Source organism: Arvicanthis niloticus, chromosome 4 (genome assembly GCF_011762505.2).
Source record: "Arvicanthis niloticus isolate mArvNil1 chromosome 4, mArvNil1.pat.X, whole genome shotgun sequence".
NCBI classification, from domain to species: domain Eukaryota; kingdom Metazoa; phylum Chordata; class Mammalia; order Rodentia; family Muridae; genus Arvicanthis; species Arvicanthis niloticus.
In genome coordinates, this window is record NC_047661.1 from 75,745,488 (window position 1) to 75,762,911 (window position 17,424).

The following is a 17,424-nucleotide window of genomic DNA, read 5'->3' on the forward strand; positions in this document are numbered from 1 at the left end:
CCCAAAGATCACAAGAAACCATACCTGGATGCAATCAGCAGAGGTTTATTAGGGAAAGAGCTGGCAGCCAGCGGTCTGACCAGGTACTCGCGCTGGAGTCAAGGTCCGACCCCCTCGGCCAGTCCTTGGAAGGTTTTAAAGGGAAAAACCACAAACCAGGGGAGTGGGATGGGGTTGTTAAAGATACAAAACATGAAAACAGTGGAACAATTCAGAGGTATTCACTCTAAATGATTAGTGTCATGTGGAAATCGCCCTGCATTCTTCTCAAAAATGTGGTTTTTACCATGCCATTGTGCCCTATCCAGCCATTTCAGATTGCTATCTTTACTTTTTCCGGCTATAGGGCTAGGGCCCCACCTAGGTGGTAGCATCTTTATCTGTAATCAGGAATGCCTTCCTGCCTTGGGCGAGGCTTGAGGAATGTAATCCAGCAAGTGTCCTTCACCTGGAATGTGAAGGCCTGAAATCTTATTTTCAGTTCTGTAAGGCAAAAAATCTACACATATTTCATAAAATGGCCTTTATAATTTTTCACTCTACATCATGAATAGGCAGTAACAGCAACTGATCAGTAGGAGGGAGAATTGTACTGATTTCTATCCAGTGTCAGATTACTGGAGGTATTTGTCCATCTCAAAATGGAGTAAGAAAAGAATCCCAAATACTTGTGGTTTCTTAGTTTGGTCCTAGGTTGCAGACCATTCAAAATAAAAGCAAATCAGGTATACAGCCTGAGCAGCCAGCAGACCAAAAATTCACCTGGTCCAAGTTGGTGTTTTAATATAATTCTGGGAGTACTTGAACCCAAACACAAAACTTAAATTTTTGTATTAAAAACAAATAAAGGTGCATGTAAAATATTGCATGCCTAATAGTTCATTTAGTTAATTTTTTTGTTTGCTTTTCTCTGTATGGAAAAAGTTAAGCTTCTTGTAACCCACCCCCAATTAGTAAGATCCCAGTTCTTCATCTCTAAACTGTAAGCTCTTGCAATGTGGTTTGTTTTTCTCTGAGACAGGGTCTCACTAGGTAGCTCTAGCTGTCCTAGAACTCTCCATGTAGATCAGGCTTCCCTGGAAGTCACCTGTATCTACTTGCCTCTATGCCATTACACCCTTCTTGGCCTTTTGGGGGTAGTTTTTAATGAAAAACTTCAGGACTTTTCTGAGAAATAGTTCTCTGTCTCATAACCGCAGAGAAACAGTTTCTTCTGTATCATAACCCCTGCTCTGGTCAAAGTTTGGATCCAGAATTTCACATAAATATCACTTTAGTGTCCAACCTGGAGACCAGGCACAGCTGAACTTGACTCTGAATTGCTATTAAATGGGATGTGTACAGGAAGGACTACAAATTAAGTTTGCTTGGGCAGCAATGATTAGCTCTTTTAGAAGGGACACTGATAACTCTGAAAGTTACTTCTTGATTTCTGATTTCATGCCTTAGAATTCACATTTACAATGGCATCCTTATTTCAGAAAAGTACAAACCACTTACAAGCATAAGTTTAGAAGCCAGACAAGAGGAAGACTCTCAACTTTCTTTTTGTCTGTTAAAATAAACCCCACAACTCTTGGATTCTGTATTTGAATACAGCAGCTTTCTCCTCCTCTCAGAGGATATAGTCCAAGTTCCCAAGCCAATGGCTAAGCAGACAGATAATGCTGTACATTACATATACAGCACTGTATGTTTCCCTATAGTATATGTGTAGATACGAATGGTAGAGTTTAACTTATGAATTTGGCTCCATAAAAAGATCAAAAGAATGATAGTAAAACAAAACAATGATGATAACCTTCTTTAGTGAAATTTGTATGCACTTTGGAGCCCTTATTGCTTAAGATCAAGGTTACCTGAACATAAGCACCGGATGCCTTGACAAATGTCCTGATAATGGAGGCTGCTACAAAGTAAATAGTTTGTGTGCAGCAAGGATATGCTGGACAAAGGGATGGTTTATGTACTGGGTGAGAAGGCATGAGGGGACAGGCATACAATGTAAAATTAAAACGCCTGGCTTTTTTTTTTCTGGAATATTTCACTTATTATTACCTAAACACCGATGAGTGCAGACAATCAAAATCTCAGATCAGGGGATTAGAGTCTGAAGTTTGAGAATCTCACTCTGATTTAAATAAATACCCCCATGCATTATGTCCCAGTACATACATTACAAAGAAAATCTTACCAGGAAACAAGACACTTGGGAGGGCACCATCCAGCTCCCACAGGGCAGGTCCCCTTCTGATGGGAAAGTTCAGCAGAGGGGTTTGAGAAGCACTGGATGGTTTGCTTGTACAATATGAAGATGTTTCTGTGTTTCAAGGCTTCACCGACTGATTCATCACACTTATCCTAGACCTACTTGAATAGGGTGCATTGCTGGCTATGCTTAAAACCTCGTTAGGAAATGACCACAGGGAGAAATAACAGTTCACAGCAGTGATACTTTTGTGCCACATTTTGGAGGTTGCTTCTGCCCCTGAAGGATTCTTTTAAAAATTAATTAAACTATCAAACTTCTATGTGTGTTTAGTATTTTGGAATCTCCTTTAAATCAATTTCATTTTTACTTGGATTTCAGCATAAAGATAATAATTCTGTCACCATCAAGGAACATTTTAAATATCTTGGGCCTATTTTTACTTTGGGGTTTGAGGTTTTAGAAGGTTGGTATACAATCCTCAAAAAAAAAAGGGGAAAAAAATCAAGCATGCTATTAAAAGCTTTATATTAAACCAGGCAGTAGTGGTGCATACCTTTAATTCCAGCCCTCAGGAGGCAGAAACAGGCGATTCTCTGTGAGTTCAAGGCCAGCCTGGTCTACAGATGGAATTACATACAGAAATTCTGTCTTGAAAAATCAAATAAATACCCGTTTGCTTTGAAAGTTATTTTGACTTGTCATCTAGATGACAGGTTTAACTAGTAACTGTTCTCCACTGGAAAGACAGTATTAATACTTCTAGTCTTATCCTTCTTTGTTGTATAAACATTCCATCTGCAGGACTTAATTGGCTTTAGTGTAGGGGGCAGGTGGAAGGAACTGCACTATAGATGGAAGGAAAGGCGGGAGCACCATACATAATGACGGTCAGTGTGTGGTAAATGTAAACCGGCTTTGGTAGGGTTTCAAAACATGTAAAACTTAAGATTACTTTTGTTTCCTTTCACTGTACATACTTTGTTGTTCTTCAGCGGTGGTACAAAGTGTTCAAACCGCTGAGCACAAAGCCTAAGGTTAAATAAATGCTAACTAAGGAGAAGAGTTACAGTATCTGGTGACTTGCTACAAAGTGGACAGGAAAGGAGCAAGCTTGTTTCCAAAGAAACCTATTAGAAGAGCACACAGCGCGAGAAACACTTTATACACCGCTTTTAGGAAAGTTACAGCAACTGAAAAGCACCATGTTTTCAAAACTTTCGTAGTTCATAAATACTGGAAGAAGGAAAAGCATCAGGAGAGAAGGAATAGTGAAACCGTTTTGAAACTCAGCAAACAGGATCGAATTCTACCCAATCAGACTGCAAGTCCAGAAACTCCTGTTTTCTGGCCCAATCAACACGAAGATAAGTCTATAAGTATGGCCACTAGGCGTCTGCAAGCCAAAATTGCAAAGGCATGGCCCGTACGAAGCAGACCGCCCGCAAGTCCACCGGCGGCAAGGCCCCGCGCAAGCAGCTGGCCACCAAGGCCGCCCGCAAGAGCGCCCCGGCCACGGGCGGCGTGAAGAAGCCTCACCGCTACCGGCCCGGCACCGTGGCGCTGCGCGAGATCCGGCGCTACCAGAAGTCGACCGAGCTGCTGATCCGCAAGCTGCCGTTCCAGCGCCTGGTGCGCGAGATCGCGCAGGACTTCAAGACGGACCTGCGCTTCCAGAGCTCGGCCGTCATGGCGCTGCAGGAGGCGAGCGAGGCCTACCTGGTGGGGCTCTTCGAGGACACCAACCTGTGCGCCATCCACGCCAAGCGCGTCACCATCATGCCCAAGGACATCCAGTTGGCCCGCCGCATCCGTGGGGAGCGCGCCTGAGTTCTATCTTCTAATTCATCCCCCACAAAGGCTCTTTTCAGAGCCACCTACGTTTTCAGTAAGAGTAGCTGTGTCAGCTTTGCACTTCCAATCTTTCAAGTATATCAGACCTAACAATATCCCGTAGCCATACGTAACATTGAACCTTTTCCCAGGTTCGATTTAGGGGTGATCTTGAGCTCATTGCTAAAGTAAAGATAAGGTTACGTTCAGAGAAACATTAACTCAGAATAACACAAAACTTAAATTCCAAGCGTGATAATCTAAGAAGTTAGCTTGTTTCAACCTAATGTTAAAGGATTCATGAGTGAAAAGAACATGAAGGACAGCTGAGGCAAAATTGCCTCTAGTTTACTGGCTAACATGAAATGGAAGGCTGGGATTGGCTAGGACGACTTTCCTCTAAGCACCACGAAGGCTTGCATCTAGAATCGGTTTGAGTAGGCTCCGCCTCCTTGACGCCGACACTGCTATAAATTAGCCAATAAAAACGGAGTACTGGGAGAACCTTCATTTGCATACAAGCTCTATAAGTACCGCATAACCAGCGGCGTTGCAACAGTCCGTAGTTGCCTCGTCCATCTTACGTTGCAGCTTTGAACGCGGAGGAAAATGCCGGATCCAGCTAAGTCTGCTCCTGCTCCAAAGAAGGGCTCGAAGAAAGCTGTCACGAAAGTACAGAAGAAAGATGGCAAGAAGCGCAAGCGCAGCCGTAAGGAGAGCTATTCTGTCTACGTTTACAAGGTGCTGAAGCAAGTGCACCCGGACACCGGCATCTCATCTAAGGCCATGGGCATCATGAATTCCTTCGTGAACGACATCTTCGAGCGCATCGCAGGTGAGGCTTCCCGTCTGGCGCATTACAACAAGCGCTCGACCATCACTTCCCGGGAGATCCAGACCGCTGTGCGTCTGCTGCTGCCCGGGGAGTTGGCTAAACACGCTGTGTCGGAGGGCACCAAGGCCGTCACCAAGTACACCAGCTCCAAGTGAAGTGCAGCAGAGGCGTGATTGATCGGCTTTACCCAAAAGGCTCTTTTCAGAGCCACTTTAGTACTCGGTGAAAGAGCTGTATTCACTAAGGGTTTATGGTCTAGCAGGTAAGGTCCGTAATATTACCCTTCAGCGCTCTGGTGCAATACGGAGCGTTTCTAAGTGTGGAGCGGGCAGGGTGCGGCGCAGGGCTGTCGCTCACGACGTACTTGATAGAGTGAGCAGTCAGTTTATGGCTGGGAAGCTACCTTCCCACTCAACTGTTTGAGCCTACCTCAGATTAATCTCTGCATTTCATGTGTGGTTTCAGGCAAGGACTAGTTTGTTTCTCACTCCCCTGGGCATCCAGGATTATGCTCTGACTGGATCATGATGAGCCAAACTACTGCCATCAGGCAGAAGTATCCCAAGTGGTGCCAAGCAGGGTCGTCTTCAGAAACTCGAGTTCCACTCCAATCTGCTGCGCCATTTCGCAGCCCTACTACACCCGTAGTTTTAGTCAGCGTCAGTTCTGGTTGTAGTTTGCACAGCACTGGCTCGCTTTTTTAAAAATTTTTTAGACTTTGAACACTAAAGGTCGTGTACGCAGCGGGAGTGAGACTCACCTTACCCTCACCAAGAACTGAATGCTCTTGAGGTTTTCTCTAATTCTCTTTTTGGCCAAAGAAAATAATGGAGCCCTTTCTAGGTTGGTTAGGGTTAGATGACATAGTGATAGCAGCTGGAACAAGTAAGCAGTTGCCAGTGCATCTTGGTAGGAAGCAAAGCAGCCACCACTGCGCCCTCTTGCCGCGAGTGTGCTTACAGATTTAGTTCTCTTAATGTCTTGAGTTTACCTCCTTACTGCAAAAAACAGGTTCTCAGTGAGACCTACACCTGTAGGACATCTTTCTGTAGAAACTGATCCCATAAGGAGAAAGTGGGTTTAATACTTGATGACCTGTGTGTCCAGCACTCCAGGAGGCAGATTCTTACTGATATACGCCAAACTTTTGGTAATAGCTTTCCATCAAATGATGGTGGCCCGGCACCCCCAGAAGGCAGGCAAATGGACGTCTGAGTTCAAGACAAGCCTGATCTAGAGCTAGTTCCAGGATAACCAGGGTTATGGCCTAACCAAGACAACACAAAGAAATCCTGTCTCCAAAACAAATTCACATCAGTACCCTTAGGGGAGAGGTATCCCATTAAACATTCCTTTCCAGCTTTTAGTGGACAGATCTGAGTTTTGATGATTTAACACAAAAGAGAGCCAAGCAAAAAGAAATTACCTCTGTTATTTCTGATACTGTATTCTATCTGGCTTAGCTTGTGTATTTAGTCAGGACTCATGAATAATAATAACAGAAAAGGGTGTGGTAAATAACGAGCTAATACCTATGAGCCTTGGGGTTAAATCATTCAGAGGCACCTTGTCTTCTGAGTTGTCTACATTCTACACTGAATATCTGAAGGGTTTGCTTGTCAATTCCTTTGTTGGGGACTTGTTTTCTGAGTCATTTTAAATATCTAAACAATGACTCATTTTCATACTGATTTCCAGGCACTAGGTGAGAGAAATTGTTCTAAATGGCTATTCCTTACCCCTATATCCCCCAGTGAAAAATAGAACAATGTTAATACAATTTTAGGGCTGGAAAGATGAAGTTTGGTCCTGGGGACAAACACAAGGAAACACAATAAGTAAGTAAATATAATTTTTAGGATTAGGAGAGTTCATCACAGTAAAATTTGAATTCCAATCATTTGCTTACAGGAAAAGGAATAACACACACACCCCTTGTCTAGTCAAGTCTATCTTATTTGTGATGGTTGTGTGTGTGTGTGTGTGTGTGAAGAAAAGAACCATAACTGAGAAGTCTGGCTCCACTCTGAGGAGAAAAATCCAGGTTGCATAAATTATAAACACAGATCAGAGAAAATTGTAACAGTTCTTCCTAGCAGGAAGAAATGGTATTTGGCTGAGTTTGGTAAGCACAGGCCTTTAGTCCAAGCACTCAGAGGACAGAGGTAGATAGGTCTCCATGAGTTCAAGGTCAGCCTGGCCTACATTTGAAGTTCTAAGTCATACAAGGCTATATAGTGACACACCTACCCCAAAAACAACCCAGAAGTTGTATTTGAGATAAGCACTGAGTCCAAGGGATTGAGTATCCCACACAACCTGCAGTTATCAATAAAACTACAGAATAGACAATCTCTGGCACTATAGAAAAATAATGTAGATATGGAAGAGTAATTCCTAAAACCTGTGTGGGCCAGGGTGCGGTACATATGATACTGCAACAAACCAGCTGCTGATTGGGTATGTTTCTTAATTGAGAATAATAGTAGTAGTCATACAATCTTCAGGAAGTGACCAAGTAACAAGACAGAAACCGCCATTGTTATAAGGATTTGGGGAAGCATACCTTTGAAGACTAATACCTACACTACATTGTAGGTAAAAAAAAAAAACGGCTGGGGAACCGCAGGGTTCCTCCCGCCATGCTGTGGGTAGTTGGCTGGGAATGCCCTGGGTTCCTCCAGCTGGAAGTTAGGCTGGGCTACTCAATAAAGGCCTCTCCACGGCTCTTCACGGTGCAGCCCGGTTTATTGCCATGATGGTTGGTGGCTGGATCTGAATGCACACCTCTTAAAACCTGAGTTAAATAGGGAGGGGAAGAAGGGGGAGGGGCTGGGGAGGAATGCTTAATTGACTCCACCCTCTGGCCTTCAGGTACCTTATTAGTATATAAATCTCTCTAGAGCCTGGGGCCTGTTTCACGCCCACCTGTGTAAATGACTGAAGGGTGAAGGTGGAATGGAGATTAGAACTCGTGTCAGGCCCGACACTACATTGCTTTCAAATTTTTATATTATTTTCAAATTCATATGGAACATTGATCAAAACTGACCACCACTTTCGGGGGACTAAAATCATAAAGGACTCACTCACTGATTACAAAACAATAAAATAAACACACAATAAATTCTCCACAATCTGCCTTTTTTTTATTATTATTATTACTAAAAACTTGCTCATTCATTGGGAATAACAATGCGACCACTGCGACAGACTCCACAGATAAGCAGGGAACGGTATTTGCTGACTCTGGGAGGTTCATAAGTTTGGGATGAACTAAAGAAAGGCAGTGGCGCCTGCCTTTAATCACTGAACTGGAAGGCACAGGCAGACAAAAAGGATTACAGGAAAGTTAGAACTTAACAAAAAGGGAACAATAAAAAGCAAAGGGAAGTCGAAAGGGCAAGGCGGAGAGCTGACAGGGAGCAGACTTCCCTAGTCTACCAAGACTGGATTAACCAATATAACCAAAAGTTTCCCTGACATATCCCCTGTACATTCAACCTTGAAAGAGAGAAGGCATATAGCTAAGCAAGTTAGATGCGGAAGACACTGGTAAATGGTATGAGCTTGGGACTTGGGTTTTTGTTTTGTTTTGAATTCTGTGCATGAGTATTTTGTCTATCTACAGCATACCTGGTGCCCAGGGAGTTTAGAAGGTGTCAGATCCCTTGGAAGTGGAGTTACAGGTGGTTGTGAACCATCTTGTGATTTCTGGGAACCGAACTCGGGACCTCTGTTTGAGCAACAGATATTCTCAATCAATGAGCCATTTCCCTGGTTCGTTGTTGGTTTGGTTTGGTTTGGTTTGGTATTGACTGTGTCTTTCCAGTGGGCAAGATGAGAAAGAACAAACAATTTTATTGGCTATGAGTTTTGGACCAACTGCGCACTAACTGGTCTATATTACACTCATGTGTCTCATGCTACCCAGGCCGGCCTGGAACTCAAGTACTGAGGATGACCTTGAATTACTGATCCTCCTATCTCCACCTCCCTAATGCTGGAATCCCAGGCATGCATCTCTATGCTTGGCTTTATGCCACTCAGAGGATTAAACACACAGCTTCGTGCATGCTGAGAATCACTCTGCCAGTGGAACTATAGCTTCAGTACTCCCCAAACCTGAAACCTTATAGAGTCCCAAATTGTCCACATAAGTACTAGAGGGTTTTTTTTTTGGGGGGGGGGGGATGAGGAAGGATGGGGAAAGACTAGGTTTCTCATTGCCAACCTTAACATACAATGTTCTGAGGGTTAGTTTTTATACTATTACAGCTATGAAACATGACTTCTGAAGATTCTGCCTATGCCACTTCACACAAATGGGAGATGTAGGAATGGTCCTAACAACACTTCTAGAAGGAACGTTCTAGCACTACTGTAAGTGTAAGCAGTAACATAAGTAAGCAGAGATACCTTAGCATGTGTAAGAAAGTCGGCATAATGCCTGTCTTTCCTCCCTTTCTCCCCCCAGAAATACAGATCTATAGGTTATATATATATATATATATATATATATATATATATGCAGTCCTCCATATTTAATATTCTCATGAAAAACAGCATCATTTTCAGTATTTTTGAAACTTTTTCCTCCTTTCTCCCTGGCAATTTCTTATCAAATGTTTATATTTTTGAGGGTTTTTTATAACATTATATTATATTTATATTATATTATATTTACAACATTATATAAGATTTTATAACATAAAATATTATATAGTTCTGGCTTCCCTGTACACTAGGTTGGCCTCAAACTCACTGAGATCACTCCCAAGTGCTGGAAATAAAGGTATGTGCTGTCACCCCAGCAGCTTATCAAATTCTTCACTGTGCTTGTCCCCAACCCCTAAAATTTACTGACCAAAAAGCTTAGATTCTTCAACTTTCTATGTGCACTTGTCCATTCAACTGATGGCTGTCACATATCTGGAGTCCAGTATTCTAGACCAAACAACTGCTTTAAGGGTAATACTTGGGTTTAATATGAGTTCTAAGGGAGCTGGGGCTCAGTGTGGGGTGTGCCTCCCTAGCCTGCAGGAAGTTCTGGGGGTTCAGTGTGGGGTGTGCCTCCCTAGCCTGCAGGAAGTTCTGGGGGTTCAGTGTGGGGTGTGCCTCCCTAGCCTGCAGGAAGTTCTGGCCTCAAATCACCTGCAAAAATCAAACAGGCAGTGCACACCTTAGTCCCAGCTCTAGCTGAGTAGTCTATAGAGCTTGTTCCACACCAGCCAGGGACACATGAGACTCTGTCTAAAAACAATCTCAAGTAATATACTGATCCAGAACTCTACCCACTTCCCTGCCCTGTTCTACCAACTTGCTCCTCTGCATGGTAACCAGAAGGTTTAAGGTTCTCAGCCAAAACTCTGACCCCACCATCAACCTTTCCACATTTCCTGTTAGTGGATTCGAAGGATTTGTTGATCCTTCCTCCAAAATATCGTGAATGTGACAGTTTCTCAGAAGTCCCACCGACACAAGCTGCCCCTCCTCCCACTCCGGCTCGCTAATTGGTTTCCTACAGCCCTGACTTAATCTCTAAATTGGCAGTAAAGCCTGTGACACCTGAGGGCCAGCTACCCACAATATCTCCATTCTTTTTTCTAACTTGGAATCACTGGGTAGGTAGATCTAGGCTAATCGTAGGCCCCTCCTAAGGGACAATCTGTAAGTTCAAAAGATACCAAATATTGGCAAGTACCCAAATGAATTTGGCTACTCCGGTTAGAGTAGCCAAACCAGGCTAGAAATCGCTGAGCCTTTTGAAATGAGCCTAGATTCTCCCCCCTGAGAATGAGTTTGCGGTTCTCAAGCCTGGAAAATAACAACCCCTAACTGATCCAGCCTTCTACTTGCCTGCTTTGTACTGAGGCACGGAAGGCCAGGTAATAAATTACAAGACCCTGACGGTCCAAGAAGCTTCTTGCCCTGCTCTAGGAATGAAGACTCCCCACGATCACACCACTCTCCTCCCACCAGCTTCATCAGATCCCTTCCGGATGCCTTGTTCTCAGCTCTGGAAACTTCGCACTAAGGATCCACTGGGCTGCTTGCCTGCACGCTCTCTGGCTCGGCTGACCCAGGTTTCCTTCTTAGCTCCTACAGTGCTGAAACCTGCGGGGAGGCCATGCATGCTGGACACTGAGAAGGCAAAGATCGCAGTCTCTGCTGGCTCTTTGGCGTCTACCCGCCACAGCCTTAAATTAGGCTGGACTTTGAATTTCTCCCCGGCAGCGGCGGCAGCAGCGGCAGCAGCAGCTGCGAGCCCCAAAGGAGGCCACCAGGGGTCGCTCCTCGAGTGCGCTGATCCGACTGGCACACCAAGCTGGGTAATTCTGCAGCTGCGCATTGGCGAAGACTGCCAGCCTCTCGTGATGCTGCGCTCGCGCAGATGCGAAGTAAGCCAGCATTACCGAGCGCTAAGTCCGCTTTCGAATGGGGCCCTCCCTATACCAGAGGGAATCGAACACGCACCACCCTTTTCCACATGCTTTCTGCTCTTGCAGACTCAGTCGAGATCATTTCACTCTTGTCAGCTAGGGGAAAGCAATTAATCCTAAGGTTTGAAGGAGGCTGAAGGAGTCCGCCGAAGAGGATTCGAGTCACGTGGGGTCCCGGAGCATCCCCAAGGAAGACCCAGCCGCGCGCTGCCTGCCTTGTATACAGATAACCACGCGATGGTGCCAACGAGTCACTTCGCCCCTAAGTCCTAGTTTCCTTCTTTTACTGTCTATTTAGGTGTGTGTTTTGGGGGGAAGGAGGGGAGAGGGGTCTTGATTAGAGTTTGTTTTCTCTGCCAGTTAAAGAATTAAAGGCAGAAAAAAAATGGTGTGGAGCAGGTAGCAGAGGGGTAAATCTCAGACAGCAGACAGAATCAACCCGTGAAGGTTTTTATTAGGGTGAGGAAAAACACGCACACAGAGCACAGCACACAGAAAGATTGGCGGTGATCTCATGAAGTCACGGGTGGGGGTGTTTGAGGATCTTTAAAGGGATCTTCTCCTAATTTAGGATTCGTCAGATTGAATACAGACAGAGAAACTGATAGGCCCACATTTCTGGATAAACGCGTACTACTCGGGCCCTGAACTTGGACTGCGCTGCCTGCCCCTGCTGCCAAGAGAAAAAGCCCACCCGATCCTTAGGTCTTTGTCTCAGGTCAGGAGCATAAAAAAAAAAAAAAAAAAAAAAAGAAAAAAAAAAAAAAAGGAAGTAGTTTTCCATATTGTCTGTTACCTCCTACTACATGTCTGCCTGTCAACGATCTAAATCCTAGTTCTTCATTTCCTTTCCTTCTCTTTTGTAACTTGATTGGGAGGTGTCACAGTGTCCAAAAGGCTGAACACACCTGCATGCAATAGAGAAATAGGTGGAGTAACGGTCAGATGAGGTGACTACCAACTCTCTTTACTGAGGAATGCCGGGAAGTTATGAAGCCACTTGTCATTTGCCAACATGCTTTTATTTCTAAATAAAACCAGAGAAATTCTAAGTCCTGACCTTAAGATGCAAGTCTTTATGGTGGACTAGAAGTCAAGACAGATTTCTGATGGACAGATGGATAGGACTCACAGACAGACTTTTTAAAAAAACAAACAAACAAAGAAGCAAACAAACAAACAAGGAAACTTCCAGCTTGTTTTTCATCCTTCTGACCAGAGGCAAAGGCCTGGCAGCTTGCAACAAAGGCTAGCAGGATTATTCTCTTGCACTAGCTGCTCCCACACACTCCCTGTGCTGTTCAGGTAAGCCTGAGGCCTGGCCTTGACTACCCAAAGCTCAGCAGCTTATCAGCATCTAGCCCGGGGTGGCCCCAGTCTCACCGAGTAGCCAAGGATAACCTGAACTTCAGATTCTCCTACCTGTACCTCCAGAATCTGGGTATTTCTTTCTTTGTCTAAACTGAACAACCCTAAACATGGAAAGGGAACCCCCAATAAATTCCAGCCCACCAAAGACTGTGTGAGCCTCTGCTGCCTTGCTGGTGTGCGGTGGTACTCAGGTACACAAGCATTCGGGGTGTGTGCGTGTGGTGTGTGTGAGAGAGAGAGAGTTCCCTTGCCTTTAGTAAAAGTTTTAATAAAACCCCTTTAATAAAAAAGTTCACTCAAAAATATCAAGCTTGCTGTCTGGTACCAAATAGCATCAGATGTGAATGGTTTGGGTTGGTTGGTTGGTTTGGGGTTTTTAGAGGGGGAGATTGTTTTTTGTTTTTGTTTTGTTTTATTTTTGTTTTGGTTTTGGTTGGTTGGTTTGTGGGGTTTTATTATCAATTTTTGTTTTTGTTTTTTTTTTTTTTACTTATTTTATTTTGTTGTTGTTATTAATTAAAACAAATGCCTCAGGACTGAAGAAGATGGCTCAGCAGTTAAGAGCACTGGCTGCTCTTCCAAAGGTCCTGAGTTCAATTCCCAGTACCCTCATGGCAGCTCACAATCTGACACCCTCACATAGGCAGACAGGCAGACAGGCATGCAGGCAAAACACCAATGTACATTTAAAAAATTAATTTCAAATAATAAAAATTAATGACTCATTGGGTAAAAGCACTTGCCACACAAGCATGAAGGCTTCAGTTTGAATCCCCGGAGCCCATGGGAAGCCAGACACAGTGGTGAGCATCTGTATTTCCCACTTCCTACACTAAGGCAATAGTGGAGAGAGACAGTCTCCAGAACACCTGGTGTGTGCAGGGGCAAACAACAGAGACTCTGTGAGGACCTGTAGCAAAGTTTGTCTTCTGACATTCACATGGGCATGACGGTGTGCACACGCCCACACTCACACCCACGCATACATCCACTTTACAGACACACTAAAGCAAGCAATTGTCAGTCCGGGGAGAAGGGTCAGTGGGTAAAGCGTTTGCTGTACTGAGTTCATGCATCCACCTAAGAGACTGACATGGCCAGGCTTGTCTGTAAGCTGTCTGTAACCCCAATGGTGCAGGAATGGGGGTTATCCTGGAGGGGGCGCTGCTGGCCAGCTCTAGGTCGAGTGGGAGATGCTGCCTGCAAAGATCAAGTGGAGAGTGATAGCAATGACAAGGGAAGGCAGCCTCTGGCCTTCTACACATGCAGATGAACACACCTGTGCACGCACGTGCTTGTACATGCTTACGCTAAATGTATTAACAGTCCCTAAAAGTATTATTTGAGCACAGGGGTTTTGTAAGACTCCAAAGGCTTTATAAATAGTCATTGTGCTATTTCATTGTCTTGGAGTTTCTGAACATGGGCTGTGAGTGTGTGGATGCAAAGCCACCTATCAGGATGGACACTGGTGTACCACGGCAAGGAAGCAAGACAGGACCACAGGGAGACCAAACTTCCGACTGGACTTTGGAAGTGATCTTTTGTTAACTGCAGTTCCTAGGAAAAAGCCACGCCCATGCTAGCCAGCTCCAAAGGTTAGTTAGCCATGCTAGCTAGCTGGCTGTGGAGAACTAGAATTTTAGCTGGGAGTCAAAAATCATCTTGGACTGTCAGTCATTCATTGCCTATGATCTAACATGTGGTAGTTTGAATATGCCTGGTCCAGGGAGTGCCATTATTTGGAGGTGTGGCCTCGTTGGAGTGAGTGTGGCCTTGGTTGGAGTGGATGTGGCCTCATTGGAGTGAGCGTGGCCTTGGTTGGAGTGGATGTGGCCTCATTGGAGTGGGTGTGGCCTCGTTGGAGTGGGTGTGGCCTCGTTGGAGTGGGTGTGGCCTCGTTGGAGTGGGTGTGGCCTTGGTTGGAGTAGTTGTGCCATCCGACTCCTTCTGCCTACCTGCTTGGAAGCCTGTTTGCTCATAGTGGCCTCCAGATGAAGAAGTAGAATGGTCGGCTCCTCCTGCGCCATGCCTGCCTGGATGCCGACATGTTTCCACCTTGATGCTAATGGACTGAACCTCTGAACTGTAAGCCAGCCCCAATTAATTGTTGTCCTCATAAGAGTTGCCTTGGTCATGGTATCTGTTCACAACAGTGAAACCCATACTAAGACATAGCATCTCTGTGACTAATACATAAATCTTTTTTTGGAAGGTGTGCTGTCAATTTGACTCTATCTGGAATGAAGTACAATCCAGAATCATCTTGAGTCTGGAAGACACGAGGTTCTGACCTGGATCTTGACATGGAGATCTTGAGTATAGTGGCCATGAAAAGTTTAGGTCCAGGCAAGGTAGTACAGGCCTTCAATCTCAGGAGACTGAGGCAAGGAGATCTCTGAGTTCAAGGCCAGCCTGGGACAAGATCCAGGAGTGGTGGAACACACTTTCATCTGGCCCACACCTACTGGAGGCCTACAAAAGGACGATGGAAGAAGGAAGACTCACTTTTTGATTGCTTGCACTTGCTTGCTAGCACATCTGTTGGAAGCTACTTCTACAGTCGACCCTTAAACGAGTAACCTCATGGGACTTAGGGACTACTAGATCCTTGGACTTCCCATTCACAGCCGCCCATTGTTGGGTTGGCTGGACTGCAGACTGTAAGTCATCACAACAAAGCCCCTCAATATAGAGAGACATTCCATAAGTTCTGTGACTCTAGAGAACCCTGACTAATACAGAGCCCTAGCTCCCTCCAACCCAAAGGCTAAGCCTAATATCACACAGTGGCTGAGACCTACAGCAGAGATCTCTTCACTATAATCTGCCTGCCTCTTCACCCAACTGTCACTGCACTGAATCATGGAATTCATAGTATCCAAAAACTGCATTCCCAGGCCCTGCTCACTCAGATTGGCTCCACAATAAACGACCTCTTTTCCCTTTTGAGACAAAAGCTGTGGTTTTGTAAGGCTATTTTTATTTTTTTTAATATTCTTATCTATATGTATCTGTGTGTATGAACACACATGTGCTCATCAGAGCCCCTGGAGCCAGAGCTACAGGTGGTTATTGTTAAGAGCTGCCAGCATGGATCCTGGGGACTTAATTCAGGTCCTCAGGAAGAGCAACGTGTTTCAATGTTTGGTTTCCAGTTGATGGATGGTTTAGAAAGGATTAGGAGGTGTGGCCTTGTTGGAGGAGGTGTGTCACTGGGGATGGGCTTTGAGGTTTCAAAAGCCCAGGCCAGGCCCATGTCTGTCTCTCCCCCTTCTCCCTCCCCTGTCCTGCCTCTTTGTCAATAAGATGTAAGCTCTCAGCTACTGCTACAGTGCCAAGCCTGCCTGACATGATAGTCATGGCCTCACTCTCTGAAACTGTAAGTGAGCCTCAGTTAAATGCTTTCTTTCGTAAGTTGCCTTGGTCATGGTGTTTCTTCACAGCTGTAGAAAAATAACTAAAATAAGTACTATAAGTTCTTTAACTGATGAGACATCTTTATTTTAAAAGAATTATTTGTATTATTTTTACATGTATATTCCCTTATAATTCCATATAACATATATGTATGTACATATATACATATATATATTCCTTTTGAGGTAAGAGCTGTGGTAGGTTTTGATGTTGTTCATTTTTTTAAGATTTATTTTTTAATTGTTCTTGTTCATATGTCTGTGTCTGTATGCTGTGCACATGTAGGTGCCTGAAAGAGGCCAGAAAAAGTTATCAGGACCCCCTGGAACTGGAGTTACAAGCAGTTACAAAAAGTGAACTCAGATCTTCTGGAAGAGCAGGAAGTGCTCTTAGCCCCCGATCACCTCTCCAGCTCCCAGACTGTTTTTGACAGTTTCTGCATGCATTGTGCAACAGAGTGCATCTCTTCCAGTGACCACGGTCCATCATCCCTGTCCCCCTATGCCTATTGGTCCCTGGCTATAAAGGTTCCAAAATACCCTTGGTATCTACTATGTTCTTATCCAGTGAGACTCAGGGTATGCCACACCCACAGCGCACATGGCAGACTCTAGTGTGCCAGGGATGGGAAGCACCAAGACCTTCAGGGGCTCCTTAGGAGTGACAGTAGGGGAGACACGATCCATTCCTTGTTTCTAGGATTTGGTCTTCCTAACGTGGTCACAGGGCATTTGTGGAACACATGTGAGCCGTGCCTTCCAATAGTTAGGCTTCTGGACAATGTTCCAGCCCCTAAGCTCCAGCTTACAGGTGGTAGAGGCTGGAAAAAAAACTTTCACCAACGCAATGAGGGCACTTGAGGGTGCTGACGGCTTGTCAGACAGTGATAGAGCTAAAAGCCCTTATACCATAGCTTTGTTAAGACACCACATACAGGCTTTCTGAAAAGGCCTCTAGAGTGGGGCGGGTATCTGGACCTGAGGGAGGCAAGACGGATGGATCACTGCTGACACTTCACTCATTAGCTACTGCCACTATGTCCACTGAGGAGTGTGGGCAGCAAATCTGGGGAGGGTGCACGTGGGAAGGAGAACACAAATTCCAGTGCTCTTACAATGACCACCGGACTTAGTCCAGCCTATGCTACACAGCTGTCTGTATCAGCATCTGCTCCCCTAACACACAGGCTGTCCCTGGGGAGGCCTTTCCCTGAAACTATCCACCCTGTGAGGGTAGGCATAGCTCTCCCTTCTGGTCAGGAATCCCACCCCTGCTCTAGTTCCCCACTTCTCACACTGGAGTCCTCCAGAGCT

The 17,424-nt window shown here is 44.9% G+C and overlaps 2 protein-coding genes across 3 annotated transcripts; both read left to right on the plus strand.

Annotated features, from left to right (window-relative positions):
- Positions 1-3,608: 3,608 nt before the first annotated feature.
- On the plus strand, positions 3,609-4,041 carry LOC117707392 (histone H3). The gene has a single exon (XM_034500818.2). The coding sequence runs from the start codon at positions 3,629-3,631 to the stop codon at positions 4,037-4,039; it is 411 nt and encodes a 136-aa protein (XP_034356709.2). The 5' UTR covers positions 3,609-3,628; the 3' UTR covers positions 4,040-4,041.
- Positions 4,042-4,651: 610 nt separating this feature from the next.
- LOC117707747 (histone H2B type 2-F) lies at positions 4,652-14,900 on the plus strand. Of its 2 annotated transcripts, XM_076932960.1 has the most exons (2): positions 4,652-4,877; positions 10,977-14,900. In XM_076932960.1, the coding sequence occupies exons 1-2, from the start codon at positions 4,652-4,654 to the stop codon at positions 11,432-11,434; spliced, it is 684 nt and encodes a 227-aa protein (XP_076789075.1). In that variant the 3' UTR covers positions 11,435-14,900. The 2 variants fall into 2 exon arrangements, with proteins under 2 accessions (XP_076789075.1, XP_076789076.1); XM_076932961.1 differs by having other exon boundaries at positions 4,652-14,900.
- The last annotated feature ends 2,524 nt before the right edge of the window (positions 14,901-17,424 follow it).